The sequence below is a fragment of the Rhagoletis zephyria genome, unplaced genomic scaffold (genome assembly GCF_001687245.7).
Source record: "Rhagoletis zephyria isolate East Lansing unplaced genomic scaffold, Rhagoletis_zephyria_1.1 Rzeph_scaffold_00149, whole genome shotgun sequence".
NCBI classification, from domain to species: Eukaryota; Metazoa; Arthropoda; class Insecta; order Diptera; family Tephritidae; genus Rhagoletis; species Rhagoletis zephyria.
The window spans coordinates 47,018-70,066 of record NW_016157233.1 but is presented as its reverse complement, the minus strand read 5'-3'; the positions used below and the strand labels follow the sequence as shown (position 1 = coordinate 70,066).

Sequence of the window (23,049 nt, the reverse complement as noted above, 5' to 3'; positions counted from 1 at the left end):
AGCTTTTTAATCAGAATTTTTATAAAATTTTTGGGTACGCTGCTACCAGACTTATACACATTTGAAATATGTAGCAAGTCTTATTAATCCATTAAAAAATATTTCGCTAATGACGCAGCTTTGAACTCTATTTTGCCACTACAGAAATAGCCAAGTGCCAGCATCTGTTGGCTGCTAAATTTCAATGTCAGCTGTGAAAATACATATATTTTAGTATTGTATTCCTTTTCTGCTGCATTTGTTAAGTTTTTATTTTCTTACGTTAAAATTACTGTGTGCACTTATCGCGCGGAACAGGTCACGTTCTTGCCATTTGTGTGCGCATGTGATTTTATTTAATTTAAATTAACTTAATAAAAACTTTTTTAAGTGCATATATCCAATACTTTGCATACTAAATATTATCAACCGATCTAATTGGATATCTACATACATATAAAAACATACATATGTATGTACATATGCAGCACATACAAATATCAGTTCGACGGACTGCTGGAGTTGAAGTTTGAGTTGGAGTTGGAAATGTGACAGAACGTCAAAGCAACACGCCAACGCTTTGTCATACAAATGCATAAGCAGCCGATGGAATTGGGTCAATTCGTGTTTGAATGCGCAAAAATTCTTGCAAACAAACTCGTCTAACCAAATACAATAAATTGCGAGTACCCATTTATGATAAATGCACCAGTGTCTCTTTTATCTTTATGACAAGCCTTACAAATTGTCGCTTACATATCCGATTACTTGTATGGATTAAAGTCATAAAGTTGACATGTGAGCGATTAGGGAATTACGCTTATGATTGAATGCCTTAATGCATTGGACGGACACGCACGCGCCCATGTGTTAGCCAAATACTAGTTAAATGAATATAATTTTTCTTTTAGTATGCCATTTAAATAGCAATTATATATGTAAATACACTACAATTTATGATTTATAACCATGTCGCTATGCTATTATCACTCCATTGCAGACCATCGCCAAGGACTACTGGTGCGCACGCCCAGACAATGCACCTGATATGGATGTGTCACTTTGGAAAAGTCTCAGCCAGCCAGCCGGTCCGTGTTCAATACTAAATCTCAATTACTCTCAGCTACCTGAACTTCCTACATCCGACGTGCCGGCGCAACTAATTAGCTGCAACAGCTTTGAATTCTCCAGGGAGGATGGCAGCGCACGTTCGGCTATTGAGGAATTCGGCTTGGTTTGCGGCCGCCAGCAGCTGGTTAGCGTTGTCGAAATGTGCTTCTTGGCTGGTGCGGCAGTGGGTAGTGTTTCGAGCGGATGGATTTCAGATCGTTTCGGACGCAAACACACTCTAATGATATTTGCGTTGGTGCAAATTGTTGGAGGTAAGTGGGGGGAATCAACTTGAAGTGGAAAAAACATTGCATATTTATTTAGGGGTCATAGTTTGCATAATGAAGTAGAAAATATGTACAGTTAGAGATACTACATAGCAAGGGAGCTAAAGCATAGCCAGTAGAGGCCACTCGATGTGAGATCAAGGTGGTTGGTCTGATGTGCGTATATTCTCTGCCGGATAAGAGGTCATTAGGAGTGTCTGTAGGCTAGCTCAGGCTAGACGTAAATCAGTTGTCTTAGAAATAGCGCACTACACAGAGACCCAATGTAATGTTGGAGGAATAATTTATCATCCCAAATTTCCTATAGCTAACTTAAATAGACTCGGGAAAATCTAGGTTAAGTTAGGTTAGCGTACTGCCTACGCAGATGGAGGCCCACTTAGACTCGACTAAGCTGTCCGTTGGGATGCCCTTAAGAGGGGACAGGGAAAATGACGCAGGCAGGCCGAAAGGTGAGGGGGAGGGAAGGAAAAAAGGGAGGCACCTAAGGGAGAATGACGACAACTATGGCTTTTTTCGAGATCATTCAACTCTTAAAACAATGTTTTTAATATCTCTTATGGCGCTAAATCGAGTAAGTACTGCGGAACGGCGAAGGGGCTATTTCGTGGTAAACTCCAACTCATCACCTCAGTAGCTTACTCAAAAGTTCTTCCAAGGAACAACTAATCCGTCTGCCCGTTCGACTATCAAGCAGTAGCCGATAAGCACAGATTTCACATGACTCAGATTGGTCAACGTCTTGCTTTTGAGCTGTTTATTTTGAAGGTGATATAAGTAATTTCCTACATCTTATTCTTAAATGGCGGGTACTTCTAACTGAATGTAAATTAAGTTAATTACTCTGGCAAATAGATTCCACCCGCTGTTTCAGCGCTTCAGTTGCAGAGGGGTTTTCTTTATTTAGAAATGTTCAGGCCTTTTCCCGCAATACCTTGCATCTCGTGGAGCTCAGTATCAAGCATAGTCGTTCCATGATATGTTGATTCGTCAGCTTTATAGATGCCCGCCAACTTAGCAGTCGGTGTCAGTGTGACAGTCTCCCCTCCTATCTCATTGATAGATCAGCGACATGTTCCCACAACTTAAGAGACTTGCATAGTGAAGATCGCTAGGTATTTCTGAAAATCCTACCACACCGTACTAGTTTTGCGGTCTTGTAAATAACCACCAGCTTGGCCAGGAAAACAGCCGAAAAAAGTAGTATACCCAGGTTCTTCATTGTCGAACCATTTGCTTGGGTAAATGTACGTCGGATTTTATGTATGTCTTTAAATCGGTCATCAAGCTGGCACTGGTCCATCAGCAGCAGTAAACTCAAAAGACGAAGTTCTCTGAGTGGTGAGCTCACTGCTGGATGTCACAGAATGCTCGGTGGACCCGTGTCGTCCACCCGGTATTACCAGAGGGCACCCGAATGAAATAAAAGCGGTAATACCAGGAACCTTCGTTAATTACTTTTTGGCATTGTTGTGAAATAAAAAGGATCCAAGGCTGTGGGAAATGCCTCAAAAATGATGTGACGGAACAATGCTCAGCATGAAGCAAAATTATCGGCCGAAATAATTTGTAGATCGGAAATTTTAAAGCGTGATCTCTTATAATAAAAGAGAGCGTAGGACTGACCGCTCATCGAAAAACAACCTTCCTAGGATCTTTAGGGCATTCTAAAAAATTCCAAAGCAACGGTTTTCTCTTTGGTGTCTTTCTCCGAACTCTGCTTTACTGTACAATTCCGAGTAGGTTCAGACTGAAGTATACTTCTAAGAAGGGGCTTAAAAAGGTCAAGGAATTTGGGCTTCAAAGACTAGAGAACCACTGCTGTCGCGATTATCAAGGCATCTGTCAACAGCTTTATGTGGTCAATAAATGACCGAGGCAAACATTCTAGCGAGGCAGCAACATTATGGGCGGTTCCATTTCCCGACGTAGACGCAGAGTAAAGCGCTATTGTGCGCCTAAATTTTTGGCGTTAATAACTTGCGTTAATTTTGATTCGCACAATTGTAATGAATTTATTTCATTACTATTTTCTACTTTAAATATATACATATTTTATCTTTGTTTCCATTATCAGGTGCGTTACAAGCTTACTCAGTGAACCTGGCCATGTACATGACGATGCGTACTCTAACCGGTTTCGCATCGATGACAGTGACTGTGGTGAGTTTCGTACTCGTTGTAGAGCTGGTCTCGGGCAAGTGGCGTACCATCACTGGTATCTTGAATATTCTACCTGTGCCAATTTCCTATATTCTTATGGCTTGTATAGCATACTTCGTACGCGATTGGCGACATTTACAATTGGCCATTTCACTGCCATGGATAAGCCTATTGACGATTTGGTAAGTAAAATTTTAAGCAATTTTTGTCAAACTCTTATGCCGAGTTTCCACAAGGTTGAGCATCAAATAACATATCATAACTTTAACAGTAATTGTCATTAGGGCTCTTTTCGCGTGACAATTTTTATTGCTCTCGCATTTCGAAGCCCGATGAAAATTTGGTATAAGAATTAAGAAAAAAATATTTAAATTGACTTAAAACTTAAACAAGAGTTTTTTCAAATAACTTCGCTTTAAAGATTGTGGAATAGAACTGCTAATGCAAGTTCAATAATATGGATAGCGATATTTAGGAATATGAAAAAAGTAAAGCACTGATTTGTGCAAGAAATCTAACTCTGAAGGAGCAGATTTCAAAAACTAAAAGTCGTGTTTAAGCGAACAACAAAACCGACTTCAATTTTTAGAGTATCGCTAATTTTTTAAGATCCAATGATCGGATCTAAACCAAACTATTATAGGACCACCTCTAAGGTGCCACCTTTTTTTTATAAAAATCGGTTAACGTGGTCCGAAGTTATGCGGTAATATACATAAAAAAAAAGATTGCGGCGAATTTATAGCCTCCTCCTTTTTTTAAGTCAGTTAAAAACTAAGTGTCTCCAAATTTTTTCAAAATATGAAGAAGTCAGTTTTAAACCTTTCTTTTGTAATGTAATCTCGTCGGGTTTCGCAGCTACTTTGCAGCACATACCCAAAAATGTTAAAAAGGTTATGCAATATTTGCATCAAACGTTAAAATTTTGGTAGTAAACATATTTTGGGCTGGGTTGCCACTAATAAGACAAAGAAATTACTTTAATGTGTATAATAATACACATATTAAAGCAAAGGTAAAAAATATTATAAAAAAGAGTTGCCACCTATTTTAAAATATTAAAATAAGTGCTTTGAAATTAACTCATTCGACATATGGAGCAAAAATAAACACTATTTTTTTTTTTAATATTGTAAAGCCATTTTATTAATAAAGACATGTTTTGGATTACCGTTTCCGTGTAATTGCCTTAAAACTAAATCAATGAAATTAATTGTTGGTAGAAAATATCCAAAAATCTGTAAAATGCGTGTAATGGTTTTGAACATTTTGAAAAAAATATATATATTTTTAAGAGGGTCGCCAACTAATAAGCTATAAAAGAATAAACAATATAACACCTTCATGAGTAAATTATTACTGCTTTCTAGATAAAAAAAAAAAAGTTTTTAAGTGCCCAGTCACGCAATTGTGTAACTGATGTTTCGATAGAAATCATCAACATTAATGTGTACGCACTTGCCTTAAGTGTAGTAATTTGGCGAAAATAAGTAATTTACGCTGCAATATTAGCATCGTTTAGGTAAGAGTTCTGAAATGCCGGTCCATTTAATGCTTGACCAAGAACAAGTTAAGGAGAACTAATTCAACTTATTTCTTACATTTATATGCATTTACGTTTATGACATCCTAATGTAATTTGTTTATCTTGTACGAGTTCAATATATTTCTATAATCTGCTACTTAGGCCTTTAATTTGATTATCAATAAGTCGCCTTCGCTTTGTCAAATCGACCTTAACCCTTTCTTTGTCAGCATTTTTGACCCTATTTGTATCTGCTTGAATAATTTGGAATGTGCGCTTTAAGTATTTATGCGCTGATGTACATATGTATGTATGTATATACATATGTATGTATGTAAACCACACTGTCATTTGATCTCCTATTTTGTGGCACAGCGTCCCTTCTATTTGAAATTGAAATCAATTTCATTTCACCTCCAATGGGGTCATCAAATAACAATGAGGAGTGTTGCTTTGCTGCTTTACTGCGCGAGCACGACATTCCTGTGGCGTTTTTTACATCTGACAGATTTTTTTTTTGCTTTCTAACATTCCACAACAAAGTATCCTTTAACCACTCTCATAAGGATGTTTAGTTCTCAAAAAAGGTGCACATAATATGTATTTGCCGCTATATAAATTCACTGATATATGTATGTATGTATCCTTAGTCCTTTCGGTTCATTGGAACCTTCTGCGCATACCACACATACATACATATGTACATGCAAGCCACCGGAATACACATTGAGTGCTTTTGCTTTTTCAGCCGCAATCAAATCAAAATTCCACATCAATTCAATTTATTTTATCTGTTTTTTTTTCTCCCTGTAATGTCTCTATTGCTGTTGTTATTGCATATGGGCATTTCCAATTTCACGTGACGTGAGATTTGTATGACAAAATGTAAAAAAAATAAATAAAATGAATAATTAAACATTTTTAAAGAGGGGTTTTTTTTTAATTTGCATAGCAATTAAAAAGCTCTTTATTCAGTAAAATAAATGACAACTGTTCGTAACGCTGGCGTAATGTTACATAACAGAGAAGTATGTTTTGACTTGCATAACTATTAGACACAAATTTTTGTAAAGCTAAACATTTTCCTGTTTTTGTCAGTGGATGAAGTTACGTTACTAAAATTTCCATTGAACAAATTTAGTTAATATTGTTTTTAAACTAACTTTTAAAGCGAATAAAATATGCAGTTTTGTCGAATATAATTTTAGTTTTGACTTCAGCGCCACCTAGTGGCTCGCCTTTTTGCAAATCTATATCTTACAATCGGAGCATAAAAATATCTACACTCTGACAGCACCCAGCATACAATTTTTCACAAACATGTTTCTTCTTTCATAACCAGTATTTATGTATTATAATAAAAGAAACCCAGCCAAATAAGTTGGGTCGATAAATAAGTTCGACATATGTATGACTATTATTTTTTTCGCGTTCGACTTTCTACTGGAAATGCCCATATGTTGGCTGTGCGCACTTTTTTTTTTATGTTGGCTCCCCTGTGTTTTTTATTGTTGTAATATTCATTTAATTCTCAGAAAAGGCCAAAAGAAACAAAATGTTTAATTTTTCTGCTAATGGGAAGCTAGTGCTTGCGAGCTTATAGTTACAGAGACTACTTTGAGGCATACACATCGGAGGTGGATAAACTTTTGCTAAGGAAGTATTTGGATTATTCCAGCACAGCTATTTCAAAAAAAAAAAAATTAATAAATGTCATATATGTAGCACACGATTGCCATTACCAACTCTGGTAGATGTTTAAATTCGATTAGTGAAATACTGGGGAGGACTTGTGGAGATATACATTGGGTTTGACGCGAAATAAATACAGAGTAGACGGACTTACCACAACTGGAGTTCAGAGTTTTTATTTTTGGTTTTTAGTTAACTTTCATTATTACGATTTTACTTTCTTTGTTTCATTGTACTCTATTTTTGCTAGGAGCCTTTTTAAATATTTTTTTGCTACATATCTCTCACATCCTAACTTCTCGCTCCACAGGTATTGCATGCCGGAATCACCACGCTGGCTACTCGCACAAGGTCGCCTCAATGAACTCTATTCGCTAATCGAACGCGCTGCACGGCTTAATCACCGCACACTGCCTGTCAACTATCAAAAAACATTAGAAGCTGCTGCACCGCCACCATCAAGCAACATCTCAGAACAAAAGCTTGCCATAGAAGCGAATATTGACAAAGTACAACAACAACAACAACAACATACACTGGCGCCCTTCACCGCCGGACCGGAAGGAGGTGCCAGTACTATTGGCGCGGTTAAACCTAGCATTGCCGAAGCTATTCCCACCACTCATGACAATCCATTGAAAGTGGTTTTTAATCGATTTTATTGGCGCACAACTTGTCTTAATTTGGTTGTTTGGTTGACTTTGATTATCGTCTATTATGGATTGACATTGCATTTGAGCAATTTGGGTGGTGATATCTACTTGAATACGGTGAGTACAGTGGCAAGGGTTGGGTAATAATGAGTGCGAACATAAGATGATAGAAATCATTTAACAAAAAAATCATAATCATATTAAATAATAGCACAACTGGGTGTTATCGATTATATTTTTATAACGATAAAAAGTGATGTCGTTAAAAACGGCCTAGTTATATATAAGGCGTTATCAAGCATATCGATAATTACTTTTAAAAGTATATTGATAGAAATATCTTACAATATCGATAACAAATATCGATAAATATGTCGATTAAAATATGTGCGATAATTACATTACTGCTGTCAGCGAGGATGAGCTAGATCTGCTTTAGCAGCAGATCAATTTCTAAATTTATAGGGATCTGATCAGGGCGATCAGAGCTCCAAAACTATGATTTTCGGTCTGAGAAAACAAATGGGGTCCTGGGGGGAATAAACACGGTTTTACTAGGATGGGTACCGGTGCACGATGGTATTAGGAGCCAAATCCACAATTTTTAGAATTTTTGTCTGTCTTCGAATACTAAAGCAAGGAATTGAATGCAGTTTTGCCGATGCATTGCTAAAGGTCTAACTGAAAATATAGGAAAAAATAATTAGAGAGTTGCCATCTGTTTGAAAATTTCAGTTTAAATAAATTGATAAGGTAAATACTGCAAAATGGCTGTTAAAAAGAAGAGGTTTAAGAAGGCTTACAGCGAAAATATTTTCGGGTTTAGTTTTTTTAATTTGATTTAATTGTTAGGATAAATACAAGATTTCAATATGGAAAACAAATTACAGAGGTTTAGGAGAGTTTACTGCAAAAACTATTTTTGAGGAACGTTGCCACCTGCTTGAAAAAATGTGTGCAATTATTAAATTGGGAAATTAATGAAATATAACAAAACGGGTGTCAAACTAAAGAGTTAAGAAAGTTTAATGTCGAAAAATTTTTGTAGCAGACTACCAACTATTTGAAATATTTCATTCAGTTAAAGTGATAACATAAGGTATATACTGAATTAGTACATCTTTGAAGAAAGTGCACAATATGCAGGATCAAGTTATAAGATTAAAAATAAAATTTAACTGAGCAAACGAGAGACTATGTAAGAAAAAAATATGCATATATATGTATCAGGGCTAGAGACACTTTTTAGGAATAGTGGCTTGCTTGAATTCTATTTTCTATTACTTCCATTATTATCACGAAACTCTTAAGTCGATAAAGCCCAAGTTAAAAAGAACTTAGCCTTAAGAAGAAAATAGCTTTCCTGTTAACAAAAATTAATAACGCATAAACTTATTTTTATTGATAATACAGGAATAACTATTTAAGTAAGTTCATTCAGCAGAATTTTCATTCGATTTAATTCACAATTAATCTCACTTGCGCTTAAATACAAAAAAAAAAAAAAACAAATTATTATTAAAAATATAATAACTTACACCAACTTTTTATCTCTATCACACACAGATTGTCGCCGGTGCCGTTGAGGCGTTCTCAGTTTGCATTAGCATTTTTGTGGTTTTGAAAGTTGGCTTGCGGCGTAGTCTCATCGCTTATATGCTTGTGCCAGGTATTTGTTGCTTAGCCACAAATCTAGTGCCAACGCGAGATGACAACCAAATGATAGTAGTAGCAATGGCCATAATTGGTAAGTATTTTCCCAAAGAACAATAAAAAATGCATGCATTATGCGTACGCATGCACAACATATGTACATATGTATGTACATTAGACCGAACCAGAAAAAAAAAGTTCGCCGTATACCTCTGAGTCTAAAGTAATTCTGCAAGGCAATTCCGATTTTTTTTTAAATAGTTCCACCAAAATAATTGAAATACTTCCTTAGCAGAAATTTCACCCCGGAACACTAATCATATTTTTAATACTTGTATTTAGCATTGATTTTTTTTTTTAGTTTTAAAGCAACAATCATCAAAAAATATTCTATATGTTATTACCAGACTTGGGATTTAAGGCGCTCAAAACTTGAGAAAAGGAAATTGAGCTTTCAAAAAAGGCATTTATTTTTTAATTTTGTTATATACATACCTTTAGTACCTTTAATTTACTGATGTCAGGGTGGTTCGTTAGGGTGATACGAATATCAGGTGGTTGAGTACTAAAACCGGGTGCTTAAGGTCAGTGCACTTTGGAACAAAAACATAAAAAAATTGTCTCCTCGGGACAAAAACATCAATATAACATACTTTAAAAACCGACTGTAAATGCCGAAGAAACAACGAAAAATTTAAAAAGGCGACCCTTACTTTTAATAAAAAATACTTTTTTTTTCGAAATAACCTTGCAAAAATAGTACTTTAAACTTAGGGGTGTACCTTTTTTATGGTAGGTACGTTCTAATGTACTTACATACACACATGCATTCATAAGAGCAACACCTAAGCGTATACGTAACATAGAACGTAATCGCCATTCATTGCATCCGAAATGTTACTCATACGACCCCTACTAACCTCTGCTTCTTTTCACCTCTCGCTTTTTTTTTTTTTTTTTGATTTCAACATTCGACACTTTCAGCGAAATGCGTTATTGGCGCCAACAATGCCATCATTCCATCATACACGGCCATGCAGTATCCGACTGTGGTGCGCAATTTTGGCGTTGGTTTGGGCAATCTGGCGGCGGGTGTTGCGCTCATTTTGGTACCCTACATGTGGCTGTTGGTGAGTGTGCCTTTTAACTAATTTGTAGTATAATTATATTCAGATTTATTGGTGCAAATACGAATTCGCCGCTTTCTTTTATTTCACTTTGCAGGAACATGTAGATCCGCTGCTGCCAATGAGCATAATGGGCGTGTGCGGTATTATTGGCGGTGGTTGTTTGTACCTCATGAAGGACATTGAGCATTGAGCGTATAGAGGAAGGAGCGTGTCGAAGTGGCGCTTTTATACGAGTAAATATTTAACATTGTGTGCATAGGAAGCACATGCAATTTCAAAAGTGAGCAACAACAACAATACGAATTGTAAAAAAAAAATGTTAGGCAATGATAACAATTTTGTTGCTGTTCAAACTGTGATAGTCGTTTTTGGAAAAAATTGGAGAAAGTTGCAATTTTAGCAAATAGCTTAAGTGAAAAACTAAAGTTATTGAAATAAATGACAAGACCATTCGATATTATATGTAATATTGTATTTTAAAGAATTATGTATAGCTGTGTTCAAAATAATAGCTGCATACTTACTACATTTACTTTTAGTTTAATATAGAAAAAACAATGTACATATGTATGTACATTAAAGGTAAAACAATTTATATTTAAAACCTAGTTTTTAAGAAGTACTTAAGAACTTAAGTAATATAAAAGTGATTTAGCTTCATTTTTTCGCACAAGTATGCCCACATTTTATATTTTCGTGCAGTAAGCAGCACCAAGTATTACCATTTATGAGCGTTGCCACGACAATCGGGTCCACGTAATCGTAATGACTCATACTTTTGTATCTGGCCAAGGACTGTCACTCCGGCATTATTCCTCGCAAACTCTTTGGAGAATTTGCATGCTGCTACAACAATAACAGCAATAACGACAACCATTCATGTACTTATTTCTGCACATTTAAAAGAACAACTTAAGTCCAGCTCGGCCTGTTTTTTTCTCTAAAGTGTTAAATCGTTGACTTTCTATCCGATGTTTAAAGTTTAAACTTACCGTATTTGTAGTTTATCATTTAATTTTATAAAAAGTTGAATAAATGTAAAGAAAACTTGTTTACGAAAGTTTATTATTTTTATAGATCAATAGTTAAAATCAAAGCTTATGTGTATGTAAATTGGATACTAAATTGTTTGTTCAAATGTCCACAGAAATGTAATAAGAAATACTTTCAGATTCGTCAATACGTTTAGGTAAATGTATACATCATAATTTTATCAACTAATCTTAAATTTAGAATCCTGAGAAAAAAATAGCTGACTCCAGTAATTGCGTTTTTTTTTTTATAAACTAACGTACATATCTGTTCTCGAAAAAAATATTTTTTCGATAAAAAATTGTTAATTTATTATTTTGATCCTTTATGATCTAAAAAATTTTACCTGAAAATAACGAAAATCAAATCTCTAAAATATTAGTTGCGATTCCGTACGAGTCCGGACTAGTCAGAAATAGTCAGAATCAGTCAGATTTTACTAGAAATCGATCCCGTACTCGGTTCTCTGACTATTGAGAGGACAAAAAAGAGAGTAAAAAAGGTCCTCTCTCTGTCAAAAGTTACCAATTTTAGTGCGAAGATTTTTTGCTGGAAAGCTCTGGTAAATGTGTCAAACAATCAGCTGTAGCGTGTTTGGCAACCAAATTGTAAACAAAAGAAAGGTGCACTCTGCTCATGCATGTTGAAAAGTATTTAATTACTTGTTTAAGTGGATTTTCATCAATTTGAAAGTATTTTTGGTTATTTATATGTGTGAGCTGAGTGTGTTTACGTAGAAAATAAGCAAAAATTTACAACCAAAATTTGGAGGTTATGTTGAAGTTGACAGAAGTTACCATTTTTTGCTAGAAAGCGATCCCGTACTTTCCAATGTTACTCTCTCGCTCTGAGCGAATTTTTCTTTTTTGACAGTTTTACTAGTTTTAGACCGAGGAATACGGGATTGCACCTATTGTTTAAATTTGATCGCAAAAACATAAATCCAATTTTGTCGGTTAAATTTTGATTCTTATTATAAGGAACATAACGGTTGCAGTCCCTACTTTCAATATTTCAAGCAAGAAAACTGGATAATCAGACAAATGCTCTTCCACGATTGTGTCGTTTAGGATAAATGGAAAAGCAGTGAATAATTTAACAGACAAAACAAAAATATTGTAAAATTTTTTTTTTGTTTTTCTTTATATTTCAGGTTTATTTTAACAAAGAAAATTCGACTAGAAATTGCCGAAAATAACGTTAAAAATCTAATTTAACTGCCGTTTTCACCAGCAGTTTAAGAGAAACATGGCTTTTCCCTCTGTCAGTTTTCCTAATAAATTCAATTAAAAAAAATATTTCTCACTTAAATTTCTTTCGTGAAACGGGCTACTAGATTTGTTGGAAATTTCATGCAATCGAAATACATAAAAACAAAAAATACATATGCACATTAAGGTGGTTTTTAAAAATTTCCAAAATCTAAATTTTTTATGGGGCATACACATAATAAATAAAAAACTTGTCAATGGTCAGAGAAAAAGCGTATTGGTTTTTTTGTATGAAATATGAGCACGAAAGAATGTTACTCATACGCCATGTATGAGTATGATATTTTTAAATGTTTTCCCTATTAAAATTTTACTTTTTTTCATTCACAATGCAAACTTAATATGAAAATGTCTTAGGAAAATTATTTGGTCTAGAAAAACTGCATACATATCCGTAATCTACGACCCAAAATTTGTCATTTTAGCGAATGCGCCACCAGTTTATCGATTAGACTTTTTCTACAACATTCTCCGCTTAAAATACGAATTATTAAAGAACGTACATACGTAAGTTCAGATAAACCGGATACATGTACACCAATATATAATAGTCCATTTAGTTTACTTTAAACTTAAAAAAGCTTTTTAAAATATCTACAAGTAAATACACATGTACATATATACAACTAAGTAAATATGTATGCCCGTTTTCCGTTTCCTTTTCAAAGCTTCCGTTATAAAAAGCTTCAACCATTTCCAGCACCATTACTTTCTGATAAGTTTCTGTGGAAAAGCTTAGTTGCCCATATTATACTAAGCGCAGAAAAAGCTTTAAGCTCTAGGTAAACTAAGCAATGTGCCTACACAGCCGCCAAAACAGAGGCACACATTTAAATGCAAAAGCATGTATGTGTGCTTATAGAGAAATTAAAGTAACTAAGTGCACTCAGCTCCCAAAACAACAGACATCGGTAACCGAAAGTTCCATTTTACTGAGATAGCAGAACAGCCAAAATACGAAAACCCGGGAATTGGGATTGTTTTTAAATTTGAATACTCATCACAGTCAGGAAAAGGGCTGTCTAAGGCGTATTCATACAAGGTGGTAGCCGCAGCCCAAAAATAAAAAATAAAAACTACACTAAAAAATGATTATTATCCATATTTGGGAATGGAGATGCAGTGAAGTCATCAGAAATCAAGTGACAAATATTCCCACCAGTAAATGAACTGAGCAGGCATTTAAAGGTCTACCATATAACTGCTTTAGGCAAAATTTTTATATCTGGATGCAGAAATCTCTTAGAAGCGCTTTACAAGATAAAAGTCCTCGCGAGGCCTCTTAACGATACGTGCATTAAAGATCTCAATACCCCCGTTAACTATTGGTGATACCTAATACAAATTTATGGCTTACAATTTTTGTCGAACAATTTAACCCTCTGGCGACGATTTTACCAAAAACAGGGTCAAAAAGATAGATTCTCAAAACAAATTTTAAAATAAATACGATTTGATGAATTTTCTCATAACCATGCACCGAATTCCAACTTAGGCAAAATCCCTTCCAAATAAGTTTCCTGAGTGCTCGTCTGCTCTGGTCACAAGGTATTTTGCTAAACAAGGGCACGATCACGTCGATAATGAAAGGAGTAAGGTTATGCGATGGAGGGAAAATACAATTTAGTACATTTACGTAAGGTTCATTTGCATACACATACATATCTTGTGGATTATTTAATTGTTTAAGTGCCCAAATTAAAGTTCGAAACTATACTTTCATTTCGATGAAAAAGCGATTCAAAAAAATACAAATAACAAATGTAACGTGAGCCAGTAAAACTCAAATAGTGTTGGCAATGCAATTAATTTAATTTACATGCGCATCTAACACGATGCGTTGACAATATTTAATGTATAAATGTTACGCATGCAATGTTAGGTGCATACGATGTGTGTAGGTTGTAAAAAGAAATCAAAGATGTGGTTACTTTTGTAACTACCATGCAGAAAAAACAGCAGAATATGGAAACAAATATGAAATGTAATAAAATAAATTAAGTTAATAAAAATAAAAAAATAAAATAAAAATATTTTGTTTTTCCTATTGATATTTTAAGTCCAAAAGTAGTTAGTTACAAGTTAGTTACATCAAATGCAGAGGTAAACCACCCTTGACTATTTCGCGGCCATCGCTATAGAAATATAGTTAGCTTTCATCAAAGACAATATATAGATAATAAGTGACTTTTAGCTTCTTCCTAATCAACTTAAAGTTAGCTTATAGTTAGATACATTTCCTGCAGGGTAACGAGCATATCTGTATGTATTGTACATTAGACCGTACCGGAAAAAAAGTTTATCGTACACCGCAGAGTCGTAAGATATTTTTGCAGGTCAATTTCAAAAAAGCGATTTTTTTTGCCGAACGTATGAATCGCCCTTTTAAATTTTCCATCACAACTTCAACATTTACATTCGTATCTTAAAGTATGAATAGGGGCGTTGTTTTTTTGCATTACTCTGGGTTCTCTTTCTTTTATTTAATCTCCATTATTTTTCAATCAAAACGAAAGTTTCAAACTTTGTAGAAAATTAAAAAAAATATCAAAATTTTAACCTTTTTGTCTGAGTACTTTAGAATTTTTTCGAGTATGCATTTTTTTAGCCACTTGTAGTATTTAAAATGAAACTCATGAAAAATACTAAAACTGGACTGCATACTCAAAAAAATACCTACAAATTCTTTGGAAAAGCCTAAAATTTGGTACATTTTTTTATTTCCTACAAAGTTTGAAACTTAAGCTCATATGATTTTTGTTAGAGAATGAACTGAAATTTAACTCAAAAATCGAAAAAAAGAAGAGAAAGAACCCAAAAGTAAAGCGAAAAAGAATTGTACCTATTGAGATATTGCCATCAATATTTACCAACTTCCCGATGAGCTAAATACTTGATACTTCAAACATGGCTCAGAACTCGATGGCAATGCAGATGAATTAATCCGCTAGGTGGCGCACGCGTCAAGATATTTGAAAACCCCTTATTTATCGTGCGATATGGTTCATGTTTGAACTGTATATCGATGGCTGAATGGAAGATCGACCTATCCCGACAGTCAGTTCGGAAACGCCTTCTCTCAAAAAAATTTTGAGCAATGCATTATTTCAGAATTTTATTGAAAAACACCATATCTCAAAATTCGGTTGAAGAACGCCCTATCTATCCTATCTTAGGATACCGAAAAAATATGCCCCATTTTTTTATTTTCAAATCAAAGCGCTCAAAATTTGCCATGTATTTATTTTATATAGGAAAAAACAACTCTTCGTAGAAATGGTACAGAATTCTCAATATCGGAACACTTTGTAACCATTTTTTCATAGTAACTATATTTTATAAGTCTGCCGAAAACCCCAGAAAATGCAATAAGGGAGTATTAAAAAATGGTTAAATTAACTGGGTATTATCATTGGAAGTCTCCTGAAGGGAACCAGAGTTTAGCGGTCGAAATATATTGATTTTCAAGAATTCTATACTATGTATTTCTACGAAAAGTTGTTTTTCCCATATAAAAAACATGGATAATTTTGAACGATTTGAGCAACCTCTAAAAAATTTTTTATTTCAAAATAAAAAATAGGGGCTTATTTTTTGCTTTTTGAGAAACCCTGTATTAATTTAAATACGCAATCAATAAAAAAAAATCCGACTTTATTTTTTTTTTGACCACCCTAACGTACATACATAAGTGTCACCGAAAAATGTAAAAAGGTTTGACCAAAACAAACAAATCGGGGTGCCGGCCAACTTTTTTTTTTTATATTTGCTTGTAAGGTGTAACGATCTAATGCACACACATAAGTACATGTATCAAAATACATATGTACGTAAGTATACGTATGCATGTGTTGCCTTCCAAACCACTCCAAAAATTTGCGTATGCAAAGCACGCTTGAAATTTATTGCTCATTCACGAAAAAGTTTAACTGTGTCACTAACTGTAGCACATCAATTTGTTAGTTTTGGTAAACGGTGATTGATTAGCGGAATTGTTATGCTACTCAGCAAGGTTCAATAAACTTTTTTTTTTTTTTTGTAACGAAGTGTTTCATATTAAGCTCATTCAAGACGCCAGGGTTTTCGAAAGGAATTAATCCTTAATAAACATTTTTCATATCTAAAATTAGTTTTTTTTTCAAAATATTTGCTGCAAACCTCCATAAATGCGTAACCGCCAAGTTGACACTGCAGTTCCGCCGGAAGTCAAAATTGCACGCACTAATACTCAGAAGAGTAAAGCTTTCTCTACCTACTTCCAGTCAGCTAAAAAGCTCACTTCCATTCAACGAGTATTGGCCAGCAACAGCTGCTGCTGTTTTGATTTCTTCTGCCACTACTCTTGTCTTTGCCGTTTTTTTTTTGCTTTTTTTGCTGCTCATTCGCACCAGCCTTAAGGCAAGCGCGTTGACTATAAAAACGAATTGGAAGCGTGTGGCACAAAGCATTTGACAAGCGATTTTCAACGAAAAGGTTACCACCAACACAACCACTGCCACTGCCACCGCCGCCGCCGCCGCCGCCGCCGCAACAACGCCCAGCAATCAAGCGGAATTTGGATTTGTTAAAAATTAAATAAGCAATTCACGCAGGTTTCGCTCATAAAAATTGCAGTTTATTGTAATTGTGAAGACAGAAGAAGGAGAATCAAACGAATCGCTCGTAGAGCATATGAAGAGACGGTTTTGTGTGTGCGTGTGTTTGTTTGTGCTTTGTGAACAATTTAAATTGCTTGTGTTGGTGCGCCTGCGCCTTAGAACCGGAAGTGCTTACAAGCAACGAAAATTTCAATTGAACGAATAACAAAAAAAAAAAAAACAGCAACAGCAACAGCAAATACAACAACAAAGCAAATAATATAAATAAAAATAAAGCCAGACCATTAAAGCGGATTTATAGCGGCGCGTGCAAAAATGCAACTACAACAATTTGTGGTAAGTTGTTTTTCGGTTATTATCTATGCGCTACGAATATCAATAAAAACTATTTTGCAACATTGTTTGACAGTTAAGTGTGCGCTACAACAGAGGCAAAATGGGTAAAAAGCAACAACTTTAACCGCAAGCAAACCACAAATTGATCACTTACATTTTTTTGTGGTGTTGTCTTGTGTATTACATATTACATATTTTTTTTCTTGGTTTCAATTCGTGGTCTTTTCAACTTCATATTTTACTTTTTTTAATTTTTTCAATTTCGATTTGTTTTTTCTGTTTTCATGTGGCAATCGCATCAAATTTTATAACCAGCTATGGGCGTGTGCACGACAGTTCTAGGGGCTTACAGTCAAAGATTTTTTAATTTTTAGACCACATAACTGTCAGTCATTCTCTGCTGGTTAGTGGGTGTTTAGCACACTTAATGATCTCGTTTTTATTGAAGTTTTTGCTTGCGCTCGTTGCAGTTGATAGCTGAGATTATATTTCAAAATTTGTTTCTCCTTTTTTTTGTGTGTTTTTGAATTTCCCACTAATGCCTTTCATGGCTCTAGTCAATTTTATTGCTCATTTTGAATTTTTAGTGTATGTGTGCAAATCGCGTAAAAGTAAGCAAAGCGAAGTGATAGCTGTTGTTTTCAAATTAGTTATTAAGTTTTTACAACCTAATTAACTGCTTTTGGAGCTTATGCAGAAATTTTTATGTATACAGAAAATCAATTGGTGTATTTAAAAAAAAAAAGTTTAGCGCTATATTGAGCCATAATCGTTAAAAAGCTGATTAAAAAGTTTAACCCTTTCCGGAACATACATAAGTCAATAAGTAAAAAAAAAAACAATTTGCATAGTGTATTGTGATTGATACACATATTTTCAGTTAAAAAAATCTGAATTTTTTTTATTAATTTTATTTTTGTATTACAATTGTAAAATCATATTGAAAAAAATGGACATGAAAGAAAAATAAAACGTATAAAATTTTACATTATTTTCTTATGAGTAAATAGCTCTTTGGAAACTATGTTAGAGACCTGATGGAGTTAAGGAAGTTTGAAAGTGGAGCCGCGGTTCTATGCTTTTCTAAAATATTGAAAACGTCATAAATAATAGACTTAATCCCATTTTTGTTAAAGTTTTTGTTCATAATAATACAAATTTGAAAATTTTTCCGAAAATTTCGAAGATTTTGAAAAACGTGGTGCCGAATCACAACATCCGTGATCGAAGAATTCGTCGTTTAAAAACGAAATAGAAAAATGAAAACTGATTTTTCGCCAACATGATTTGAATTAAAAGGCGGATTCGTTATCAAATGTCGTAATCTCAAAACTTAACTCCAATTCGGACTCTGAATTGGTATAAACCTCGCGGCTAGATGGCGCTGTCGTCGAGTAATCATCAAAACTCATATTTTCAAAACTGAAGGCATAAAAACATACATATGCACATATGCTCGGATATTCGTACAAACGGAAAAAAATCCGGATATCAGGATATTCGTATTATTACCCGTTTGTTTTTGATATCCGGTTAATACCCGTTCATTTTGTTATCCGGATATTCGTAATTTTTAATCAGATATTCAAGAATTCTAATATCCCAGCCCTTCCGATTATGTTACGTTAGGTTGTAGTGGCTGTCTACTACTACTACTAGGACAGCGCATTCAAAGAGATAGTCGAGTCGATGGGCAGAAGTCATTAACCGGCAGTTCTATTCTAGTAGAATGGCTTCCCACTAAGCAGTGGTCGGTAATAATTCCGGTCACTTGCCATATACGATGTTCTACATAGAGTGGGTCGGACATTTTCCTCTGGTTGAGCCAGATTTACGTGGTCGTTCTACAATGGGCCCACCATTATCTATCTGATCAAAGAAGTGTGATTTAAGCCATAATTTTCAGGAATATAGACATTGCCTGACAAAAAAGGCCACTTCCATCGCAAGCTCGTCTGCCCTGCAATTAATTTTTATGTATATATGCCTCTAAGGCCAAGCACTCACTTTATGTAGGTTGTAAGTTTAGTTAGCTCACTTGTTAAGGACTTACTCGATCTCCTCTAACGAATAGCTTTGTAGCAGTCAAGTGATCTGATACCTCTTTGGCCGTCGAAGTAGATAGATAGCAAAGAAAGTTAAGAGTTGAGTCGATAAGCCAAGGTTCAGCCTCTATTATAGCTTAGATAAACGGTCCGCCTACTTAGGAAATGCCATGGAGAGAACTCACACGGGCTATACATAGCCTAAGTAGTATAGTAAGTTACAACTCCAAAGCTGATGAACAGGCTATATATAATAAATATTAAATAAAAATAGCCAAAACTTGTTAAAATAATGTGTCTTCATTCATCTTCCCGCCACTGTATGCACAACTTATTTTTATTGCATTGCAAAATCTTTCTACTGCCCACATCCAAATATGCAATTAGAGTAGAAGAAAAAAATTATAGGCAAAAGTGTTATGTAAAAAAAAAAGTTTGCAAAATTTGTCACCAACTCTACACTTTTGGTCAATCCGCGATTCGCTTCACTTCCCACTTACTTTAAAAAAGTTGGCTAGTAGTTTTATGACCATTACCTGACAATTTCTTCATTATATAATTCTGCATGAATTTCATGCCACCTGCTGAATTTACTAATTAAAAAGCCAATCACAATTGGTTACGCCTTTCAATATTTGTATGCATACTTGCCTTTGAAGAAAAGGAACGGCACCGAAATAGTGATTTAGCCTCTTTTTTCGAAACAATAAAATAACAGTAAACTAATTTTTTTTTTTTTTTTTTGTATCTATGGCACTTGTATAAATTTGTATGTGTATTCTACCATCACTTGCTTTTCTATACCATACATACATATCCGTTCAAGAATAAAATAAAAATTAATTATAATAAGGTGTCAGCGTTAAATCAGCATGCAATTTAAATTATCATTTTGACCATTGAGCATTTTATGTTTTGGGCGCGTCCGTGATGAGGAAGGACATACATACATACATACATGCATTAAATCAAAGTACATGCATACATATGTATGAAAAGATTATTTTATCGTTTTGTTACGCTTTTCTCTTTTATACTTACCGCTAAAAATATATACATGGCTTAGTATGTACTATATAACGATTTTTGTTTGTCATAATCGAAAGATATTTAAGTAAGTAAGTAGTCCACCTTTCGGCAAATTGCTTTATTATTATTATTGTGAAATTTGAAGGTCTTCTGAAAGTTGTTTACGATTTATTAAAAATTTGCGAGTACTATTCAAAGTGATTATTGAAAACATGCACTTGTCAATTCATTGCCTGTTTTTATTTGATTTTAAATCTTGAAGTAAGGATTTTAGCAACTTTTTTGCCTGTGACAATCTACATATTTAGATTCAAAAGTTTTGCTAGGTGTGCTAGTCGAAATCTTAATTTAATAAGAACGGAATAAAATTCAGTATCCCATAGTTATAAACAAAATAACGCAGGTTTTAAGAACTAAACTCAAAATTTTAAAATGAGGAGGCTTTATCTTTCTAACGTCCTTCGCAGCCGGGAAGTGATTGACAAAATAGACGACAGTTTGATTAGGCAGTATGGGGATAGAATGAGTTAAACACCTGCAAAAACTATACCCACGACAACCAAGGAAGGATTGCAAATTTGTTACCCGATTGCTTACGGGGTATACCTTGGTAGCTGGCTCATGCACAAAGAATGGCTATCAGTAACATGAACAGCGTTCTAAACATATGTATGTTACAATGTCTTATCGATCGTATTATGTGAAATACTGACGCCCGCCAGGAAAACACTGCAGGGGTTTCGTAGGCTAAATTTTAGTTGAATAAGAGGTACTCGCAGAAAATACCTCTACACAACTTCGATCCATACGTAAATAAGTTCGCTGTGTTTCGATTCGGGCACTGGGCAGTGTTTCCGACTTTGCAAAACCAAATGGGCTAAGAATTAACCCTTCTAAAACCGAACTAGATTTGTTCACTAGGAAACCAAAATTCCTGAATTCCCCTTACCAAATTCAGGCGGAATTAGCCTGAAACTTTTCTCCGAAGCGAATTACTTAGGTATTATACTTGACTCCAATCTTAAAAGAGCTTCCAGGAAAAACTAAGGGCTGCCACAGCACATCATTCACGGAATGTACACCATAGTCATCAGACCGATTTTAACCTAGGGAGTGTTTACCTGGTGGAAGGCACTGGATGAAAGCAGCAATCAAAAAATAATTCAAAGAGTGCATAGACTCAAGTGCTGTAACAAATGCATGACAAGAAGGGCTGAAAAAGATGGTTTACTTGAAACCGCCACAAGTATTCGTAATAGGGGATAGAACCCTTTGAGTAAGGAAATCAAAATTGTGAAAACAGACAAACTACTGGCACGCGGCAGCCTTGAACGTAATTAATAGCCTACGGCGCAACGGAATCACGGCCTACTTAGATGTCGAAGCTGATTACTGTACGTCATTCTGGTATTTTAGTCTTAATATTTCCATACATTTCCCAACCAAGGAAGATTGGGAAGGCAGCGTACCATCGGCAAATGATGGTATTTCCATCCACAACGATGGCTCAAAGATGGAAAAAGGAGTCAGCTCGGGTCTGTACGCCAAGGACCTTTAGACAAGGTCCATCTAATAACGTAATAATGGCGTAGAGAAGCCGGCTTGTCTCACACGGTACAGTAAATCTTTGTCGTTAACAGCCAGGCGGCATTGAAAATATTAAGTTCAACGGCAGTAAATTCGAAAGTGGTTCGGAAATGTCGTCCATCGCTGGTTACGTCAAAACCTCTCTCTGCTGGGTTTCTAGACATAGCAATGTGTAAGAGAATAAAATAAGCGAATACATGGCTCGAAAGTGCATTTTAGCGACACAGATAACTCCCTACTACCACCGATTTCTTTTCTACTAAGATGAACCCCTTCAATAGCAATGCTAGGATCCATACCTTATTAACTTAAACTGTAAGTTTTCTATTTCATGAAATTAAAATTTCCACCTTCATGGTAAAATCTTACATATGTATACATAATATGCACAACGGACAATTTTGGAATTGAGTCAATAATGGCGAGACTAGATTGGGGATCACAAAAATTATACTCCCAAATTTATAAATAAAGCGTAACTGGCTTTTAAGTGAAGTGAACTACTTTGTTTATACTGCCGTTTGTCTTGCTTAAAAGTTATTGACAAAGAATATCTATTTCCAATTCAACGAGCCATTCACTCATTTACTAATTGAGACAAATACCAATTTTGTCAGGTGAGGAATTGTCAGCAACTCAGGGCCAGAATGCATTGCTTAAAAAAATTACATATTTATGTACTTATTAAAATAGCTAAAACCGTTTTAACGATTGGCAACAGCTAAATGCTTGTCTTGTTAAGAATTGCGGGAAAAAGTGCAATTCGCAACAAAGTAACTGTCAGATATATGTAAAAGGAAACTTATATCAGCTTAGGAATAAGAAAATTCCAATTACGAAATACGTAAAACAACTAACTTTTTTATGACAAAAGTAGCACAAGCGAATAACTCATAAGCAAATACCAAATATTTAGCATAAAATCTTAGTGCTATGTAGTAAAAAAAAAATCAGAAAAA

General features: G+C 34.7%; 2 protein-coding genes across 2 annotated transcripts in view; both read left to right on the top strand.

Annotated features, from left to right (window-relative positions):
• Positions 1-10,591, top strand: part of LOC108382878 (organic cation transporter protein) — a 53,353-nt gene extending 42,762 nt beyond the window's left edge. Inside the window, exons 2-7 of the mRNA XM_017639248.1 lie at positions 980-1,361; positions 3,454-3,721; positions 7,067-7,526; positions 8,976-9,156; positions 10,047-10,192; positions 10,287-10,591. Of these exons, the coding sequence (XP_017494737.1) occupies positions 980-1,361; positions 3,454-3,721; positions 7,067-7,526; positions 8,976-9,156; positions 10,047-10,192; positions 10,287-10,382 (1,533 nt within the window). The 3' untranslated portion in view covers positions 10,383-10,591. The remainder of the gene's footprint in view (positions 1-979; positions 1,362-3,453; positions 3,722-7,066; positions 7,527-8,975; positions 9,157-10,046; positions 10,193-10,286) is intronic.
• Positions 10,592-16,942: 6,351 nt separating this feature from the next.
• LOC108382717 (probable serine/threonine-protein kinase DDB_G0281745) overlaps positions 16,943-23,049 on the top strand; it is a 27,615-nt gene continuing 21,508 nt past the window's right edge. Inside the window, exon 1 of the mRNA XM_017639089.1 lies at positions 16,943-17,429. Coding sequence (XP_017494578.1) covers positions 17,409-17,429 — 21 coding nt within the window. The 5' untranslated portion in view covers positions 16,943-17,408. The remainder of the gene's footprint in view (positions 17,430-23,049) is intronic.